General features: G+C 35.0%; 1 protein-coding gene across 6 annotated transcripts; it reads right to left on the reverse strand.

Moving 5' to 3' along the window:
• Positions 1-647: 647 nt before the first annotated feature.
• On the reverse strand, positions 648-6344 carry LOC142226995 (uncharacterized). 6 transcript variants are annotated; one of them, XM_075297294.1, is made up of 3 exons: positions 5454-5468; positions 4194-4693; positions 648-1623 (listed from the first exon to the last, which is right to left on the reverse strand). In XM_075297294.1, the coding sequence occupies exon 3, from the start codon at positions 1539-1541 to the stop codon at positions 1047-1049; it is 495 nt and encodes a 164-aa protein (XP_075153409.1). In that variant the 5' UTR covers positions 1542-1623; positions 4194-4693; positions 5454-5468; the 3' UTR covers positions 648-1046. The 6 variants fall into 6 exon arrangements, with proteins under 6 accessions (XP_075153409.1, XP_075153408.1, XP_075153405.1 ...); XM_075297293.1 differs by lacking the exon at positions 5454-5468 and adding an exon at positions 5179-5291; XM_075297290.1 differs by lacking the exons at positions 4194-4693; positions 5454-5468 and adding an exon at positions 6007-6344.
• Positions 6345-8188: the final 1844 nt, after the last annotated feature.

Below are 8188 nucleotides of genomic sequence, written 5' to 3' on the forward strand. Positions count from 1 at the left end.
AATTTGTATGTCTATAGAACACTGATAAATTTTTTGATGGAAATGAAATTTTGACAAAATTTTCTATAGAAAAAAATTTTTTCAAAAGAAATAAAATTTATTTCAATACAAAATTTTGTCAAAATTTTATTATAGAAAATTTTGTCAAAATTTTAAGTCTATAGAAAATTTTGTCACAATTTTATGTCTATAGAAAATTTTGTCAAAATTTAATTTCTATCGAAAATTTTGTCAAAATTTTATGTCTATAGAACATTAATAAAATTTTTGATTTGAGAAATGAAATTTTGACAAAATTTTCGATAGGAATAAAATTTTGACAAAATTTTCTATATATATAAAATTTTGAAATTTTTTGAAATAAAATTTATTTCAATACAAAATTTTGTCAAAATTTTATGTGAAGAATATACTTATCTGTATATTTTATACCCTTTGGCGATGTTTAATGGTGAACTAAGGTTCGTAAAGACACTGAATATTTGCAATGACGAGGAACTTAGGTTCATGCAAAATACCAGTGCTTTGTTGTTGAGTGGAACTTAGGTTCCAATAGCGAAAATAAATGAATGATGGGAACACTAGAAAATTCCCAAATTGCTTTAACCAAAATATTCCCGGCAACCCAAAATGAAAAAAGGTGGGAGTTCGTGTCACTTACATTTATTGAGAATGATATACGGGAGAGATGAGACGAGAGGCAACGATGTGTTCTGGTTGACAGTCAAGCGGCAAGAAGAAGGAGATTTCCTGTGTTACATGACAGGAACCCTCTTATAAATTACGAGCGGATAAAAAAGATAAAATGAGTTGCCAATCGTCATTACAAATTCTTAATTCAGTGTTGTATTGTTCTTAATTCATTGCTTTACAAACTAGAAGTAATTCAATACAATTCAATTCAATACAATTCATTTCATTACAATTTAAGTTCATTACAATTCAATTCAATCGACAAATTTAATGGAATTTCGGTTCAGATACAAAGAGACTAAACTGCGTTCGACATCCTCCCCCGCCTTGACCGAGATAATGGGCAAGATTCTTCATACAATTGCCTGGGTGAGACGTTGTAGCGTTTTGAGGGCAATGTGCACCATGTCCAGTTGACGAGAATCCCGTTTACGCTGCGATAAGACGCATCGGTCAGCACGATTATGACGCTGTGAGAGCCGATGGTTAGCATAGCAACGTGTGCGTTCTGGAATCGTTGGCCGCTGGAAGATTCGCTGATGCTCGTTGTCGTGTCTTCGAGCTGGAGAACGTCGTCTGTTGCCTACGGAAATGTCGCGATGGGGGACGCCTCCGACGGAAGTTGCTCTTTCCAAAAGATGTGACACATCAGCAGGAACACGACCCCTTTCCATTTGGTCCAACGTTAGCCGTTCCACGGGGTGAAGGTGAAGAAGGGTGTGATGTTCTCCGCCACATTTTTTGCACGCTGTTTCGGAAGGGCATTCATAAGATTTGTGTGATCTCGCAAGGCAATTCATGCAATATCCGTGCCGTCTCGTTTCACGACGTCTCTCGCCGATATCCATATCCAAAAACCGTCTACAGAACCGTAAAGCGTGGAATCTTTCGCAAATTTGGCATTGGTGAATTTTTGGGTTTCTAGGAGCCCTATGAAATAAAATAAAAGAAAAACCAAAGAGAAAAAAAAACAACGCAGGTTAGAATTTATTATTATTGGGTTTTCAAGCACCCTGTGGTCCTGCTTGACATGAGGATGAGAAATAGCTGTGGTGAAATTCATGAGAAAAAAATGAGAATGCTTATGAATGAGTGGAGGTGGAATTTGAGATAAATTGCAGAGGAACTAGTCGAGTTATGTCCCGGGTAGTAATTCCGCTAGAGGTTCTAATTTCTGCTACTCTTACGTATCCATCTCGTCCTGGAAAGGTTTTTGTGATCCGCCCGAGTTTCCATTCACAAGGCGGAAGTTGATCGTCTCTAATAACAACCATCTGATCAACTTTGAGATTCTCACGAGGCGAGGGCCATTTGTATCTTCTCTGAAGCTCCTTAAGATATTCATCTTTCCATCGTCTGGCGAATTTATGTTGTAAAGACTTTAGTTTTTCCCATCTGTCATTTAACTGTAAATTGTCAGAAACAATTTCGGGCATAGCTACCAGTGGAGCTCCTCGTAGCAAATGACCTGGCGTTAAGGCATTCAATTCTAAAGGATCATCAGTCATTGGGGATAATGGCCGGGAATTCAAAACGGCTTCAATTCGAGTTAGGAGAGTTGTCAATTCTTCAAACGTATATTTGGTAATTTGAGCAATCCTTTTAAGGTGGATTTTGAATGATTTAACGCCGGCTTCCCATAATCCTCCGATATGCGGTGCATTAGGTGGGATGAATTCCCATTGGAAATTTTGAAAAGCATACCTCTTTGATATGTCATCAGCGACTTCCTTATGAAATTGTTGAAATTCATATTGTAGCCTTCTCTCAGCACCAATAAAGTTCGTACCGTTGTCGGACATGACTTTGTTGGGAAGACCCCTTCGGCTTACGAACCTAGTAAATGCTGCTAAAAAGGAATCTGCAGAAAGGCTTGAGCAAAGTTCGAGATGAATGGCTCTCGTGCTGAAACATACAAATACACATACATAGCCTTTTTGATATATCGCATTTCTTAAAGTTGACGTCTTTACGGCAAATGGGCCAGCGAAATCTAGCCCCGTAAAAGTGAATGGTAACGAAAAGGAGCTCCGCTCTGGGGGAAGAGCAGCCATCATTTGTGTTTGGATCTTATTTTTATAAAGTGTACAGGTTTTGCATCTGCGAATGCATTTTTTGATTGCTGAGCGCAGTCTTGAGATATAATATTCTTCACGTAGACTTCTCATTAAGAGATTATTCTCTGCATGCAGCAATAGAACATGAGTAAACTCAATTAACAGTTGAGCATAGCAAGATTGAACTGGGATAATGATAGGATGACTCTCACTATATCTGAGATCACCATGGGTGATTCGCCCACTAACTCGAATAATTCCATTATCATCCAAAAATGGATTTAAAGGAAAAAGGGGACTTTTCCTGGACAGAGATTTCGAGTTTCTAAGTGCTGTGTATTCGCGATTGAAGTATGTTTGTTGAGTTAATACAATTAATTTATGTTTAACATATCTAAATTCGTCATGAGTAATGTACACTGAAATGTAAGTTTTCATTCGTCGAGATCGTTTGAGAAAACGATATACATATGCCAGCACTCTAATGGCTCTATCCCATTTGGAAAATCTTTTTAGTATTTCATCTTCCTCACATATATGAAATACCTCTACCCGTCGCATTTCAGGTGGACTTTCATACACAATTGTAGGCTTAGGCCATTCCTCCGGGGGACGTTGAAGCCAAGTTGGTCCGTTCCACCAAAGAGAACAATTTGACAAATCTTCAGGGCTACAGCCTCTGGACCCCAGATCAGCCGGATTATCAGCTGAACGAACATGACTCCATGGACAATTTCCTACATTTCGAACTACCTTTGCAACACGATTTGCAACGTACGTTTTCCATGTAATAGGAGGCTTTCCCAGCCAACCGAGAGTAATGGATGAATCACACCATAAAAAGAGTTGGGATTGTTCAAAACCTAGATTCGAAAGCACATGCTTGGCTAAACGAGACAACAACACTGCTCCACAGAGCTCAAGTCGCGGAAGGCTTACGGGATCAATAGGTGCTACTTTTGTTTTCGATATCAATAATTGCGTGTATATGCTTTCACCACAGTCAACTCGTAAATATACAGCGGCGCAATAAGCCCTCTCAGATGCATCACAAAACCCATGCACTTGAGAAGTGTAAAAAGGAGAAAATTTCACCCATCGGGGAACTTTAATAAGAGATATTTGTTTCATGTTCTCCAAAAATGTTTGCCATTTTCTAAAAGTGGCAGGTCTCACAGCTTCATCCCACTGTGTACCTTCAATCCACAACTGTTGTAGCAATATCTTTGCTTGTACAATTACTGGTGCCACCCATCCCACAGGATCAAACAGTTTTGAAACGGCAGAGAGAATTTGCCGCTTAGTTACTGAATCCTCAGTGGGAGCCAAATCAACTTGGTATGTAAAAGTGTCACTCATAGCATTCCATTGAATTCCGAGTGTTTTTGTACCACTTGTTTCATAAAATTTTAAAAAATCAGAATCCAATGAACGTTGACTTACAGCACTCCTGAGTATTTGTACAAACTTTGATTGCCTTGATTGTTTGATGTTGCCTCGCTTGTCGGGATTACTTCGTGTTGCTGCGATCCAAAACAATGTGTTCCAAACAAAAATAATCCAACAAGAAAAATTTGCCCAAGTGGCTGACGGTGGCACCTCTCGTTGGCTTTAGTTCAAATGTTTGATGTCTGGTGCAACGGTGACTGCGTCGTAAGCTGATACTGTTGATGTATGTGGTATGGGTAAAAAGTTGTAGACATAGGCTGTGTGATTTGTGGAGATGAAACTTGGACGTTGGTCTGTGACTGATGAACGACTGCGTCGACGTAGAGAAGTCACCACTGGCAGTGAGATTTTGCAGCGATGCAGCGAACATAAAACGCATATGTACCAATAAAAACCGCACTCTTTTCTGCTACGATGCCGTATGGAATGTGTTCGTATTGTACAAATATAGGTTCGTGGTATGGCTGGTGACTTTATTTATATTGTGCTCACACCTGAAAAAAACATCTATTAGTTATTGGTAATGACTGGTTGTTTCCTTTTTGTTTTCTTTAAAACCATGCATATGCAACAGAGTGTTACGCTTTTTTTTTTTTTTTTTTTGCTTTTACTATTTTATCTTGCTTTTTACCGGCTAAAACCTGAAGTTAGTAGTCTCCCTTATGTGTAATAAGGAATTTTACTAAGGGTGAAACGGTGGAAATATTTATACCCTTGGTGGAAGTATGCAACACCAACCATATGAGACATTCGTGTGTGTTTGTTTTCTATTTTTCTTAACTGGTGGTGTTGACAAGGAGCATGACACCTAACTTTCGTGATTGTACGGTGGTGCAAATGCTGATGATGGTGTTGATTACTCCGACCGAATTCTACCTCTGGGTGTTTATTGGATGCAATTCGTCGGTGCTGTGTTGTGCGTCGCAGAACTTGTTGAAATCATGGACATGTCGTTGACTACTACACACTTAGACTTTACCTGTTGGCTACTTCTGGTGACTTCTTGTTCTTCGCTAATGTAGAGCTCAGGACCGCCTGTGAATGTGCTGCAGGTTGTAAAAACGGCATGGGCACATGTCTACGGGGGTTACGTAATATTCCCTGCCGAATTGTCCCCGTTTATCGTAACCACGGCAATTTGCTGTAGTGTTTGTTTTAAACAAATTGCCGGCCTAGGAACTTCACTGCATCGCCTCTTACTTTATACACACTCGTACAGATTATTTTAATTATTCTGTCGAATTTTGTACTTACAGACAATACCCGGTGTTGGATATCAATGCTGCCGTCGTAACTTTAATTAAATTCTTCTTTTATTTTTTTTCAGTACTGCCAACATTGAAATACCAATACTAGTTATTTTATATGACACTTACAAATACTCATTCACAATAGGCCACCTCAAAAAAAAACGTTGCCACTGCCAATTTTGGGGAATCATTCAACATTGTCGGGAAAATAGAACAGATAAAATAATTTGAATTATTTTAATTAATTAGAGGACTGCATCAATTATTAGATGATTTCAAGAGAGGTTCGAAGGACCATGAAGAATATACTTATCTGTATATTTTATACCCTTTGGCGATGTTTAATGGTGAACTAAGGTTCGTAAAGACACTGAATATTTGCAATGACGAGGAACTTAGGTTCATGCAAAATACCAGTGCTTTGTTGTTGAGTGGAACTTAGGTTCCAATAGCGAAAATAAATGAATGATGGGAACACTAGAAAATTCCCAAATTGCTTTAACCAAAATATTCCCGGCAACCCAAAATGAAAAAAGGTGGGAGTTCGTGTCACTTACATTTATTGAGAATGATATACGGGAGAGATGAGACGAGAGGCAACGATGTGTTCTGGTTGACAGTCAAGCGGCAAGAAGAAGGAGATTTCCTGTGTTACATGACAGGAACCCTCTTATAAATTACGAGCGGATAAAAAAGATAAAAGGAGTTGCCAATCGTCATTACAAATTCTTAATTCAGTGTTGTATTGTTCTTAATTCATTGCTTTACAAACTAGAAGTAATTCAATACAATTCAATTCAATACAATTCATTTCATTACAATTTAAGTTCATTACAATTCAATTCAATCGACAAATTTAATGGAATTTCGGTTCAGATACAAAGAGACTAAACTGCGTTCGACATTATGTTTATATAAAATTTTGTCACATTTTCATGTCTATAGAAAATTTTGTCAAAATTTTATGTCTATAGAACATTAATAAAATTTTTGATAGAAATGAAATTTTGACAAAATTTTCTATAGGAATAAAATTTTGACAAAATTTTCTATATATATAAAGTTTTGACTAAATTTTCTATAGAAAAAAAGAAATTTTGATAAAATTTTCGATAGAAATGAAATTTTGAAAAAAATTTCTATAGAAATAAAGTTGTGACAATTTTTTTTAAAGAAATAAAATTCGATAGAAATAAAATTTTGAAAAATTTTCGACAGAAATAATAATAGGAATAAAATTTTGACATTTTCTATAGATAAAAATTTTTTTAAAGAAATAAAAATTTGACATAATTTTCTACAAAAATAAACCTTTGGCAAAATTTTCACAAAATTTTCTATAGAAAAAAATGTTGAGAAAATTTTCTGTGAAAATGAAATTTTGATAAAATTTTCCATAGAAATGAAATTTGGACAAAATAAGGAACATAATTTTGACATAGATACAAAATTTTGACAAAATTTTCTATAGAAAAAAACATTTTCCAAAGAAATAAAATTGTGGCAAAAATTTCGATGGAAGTAAAATTTTGACAAAATTTTCTATAGACATAAAATTTTGACAAAATTTTCGATAGAAATTAAATTTTGACAAAATTTTCTATACACATAAAATTTTGACAACATTTTTTATTGTAATAAAATTTTGACAAAATTTTCTGTAGGGATAAAACATTGGCATAATTTTTCTATAGGAATAAAACTTTGGCAAAATTTTCAATGAAAATGAAATTTTGATAAAATTTTTAATAGAAATGAAATTTTGAAAAATATTTCGATAGGAATAAAATTTTGACAAACATTTTCCACATATATAAAATTTTGACTAAATTTTCTATAGAAAAAATGAAATTTTGATAAAATTTTCGATAGAAATGAAACTTTGACAAAATTTTCTATAGAAATAACAATTTGACAAATTTTTTTAAAGAAGTAAAATTTTGAAGTTTTTTCAAAATTTTATTTGAAAATAGGCAGAGATAGGACTAGGAATAACTTTTTTTGCAAAATTTTCTGTAGCAATAAAATGTTTAACATAATTTTCTATATATCCAATATTTTCGTGTTGAGTCATCTATCAAAGAAGTGGTAACTCTCACTTGTTGGTGCAATCGTTAAAATATTTAAAATTCAAGACGTATTAATACACCCAAAAAGTTATCGGTAGTGGGAGACTAACCACAACAATTTGATCATAAAGTTAAAAACAAGATTTTTTATTTGGTACATTTTTTTAACTTATGGTGGTTATTTTTAGAACAATTGATATCCGCTCTTTTCACCCTGTATTTTACAAAATATCCACCATATATTCGAAATTTTATTCACTATATTGAACTGCAGCACTTTTTCACAATTTTATTAATTTTTGTTTTTGCATTCACATGCTTATTAAAAAAATGTAAACAAACATTTCGCTCTTCGAGATTATACATCCGTTTCCCGGTTTCATAGTAGGTAAAGGGAGCTTAGCAACCATCCCATATCCTTGGTTGTTTGTGAATTTCCTTTGGTAAGTTGTTTTAGTATCTGGTTGAAGGTAGTTTTGTACAAAATATTCTCTAAACACACAAACATCCATCTCTATTGCACTATGCAAATGGGACAAACTCGCACACACACACAAACACACGTGCATAAAAACAGTAAAAAGGATAGGTTAGCGTTGCTTGGTAACAATATTTTCTCAGTTTTTCATTTTTTCCTAGCTTAACACTAATTAGTGTAACATAAACTTCC

Source organism: Haematobia irritans, chromosome 2, assembly GCF_050003625.1.
Source record: "Haematobia irritans isolate KBUSLIRL chromosome 2, ASM5000362v1, whole genome shotgun sequence".
In the NCBI taxonomy this organism is placed as follows: Eukaryota; Metazoa; Arthropoda; class Insecta; order Diptera; family Muscidae; genus Haematobia; species Haematobia irritans.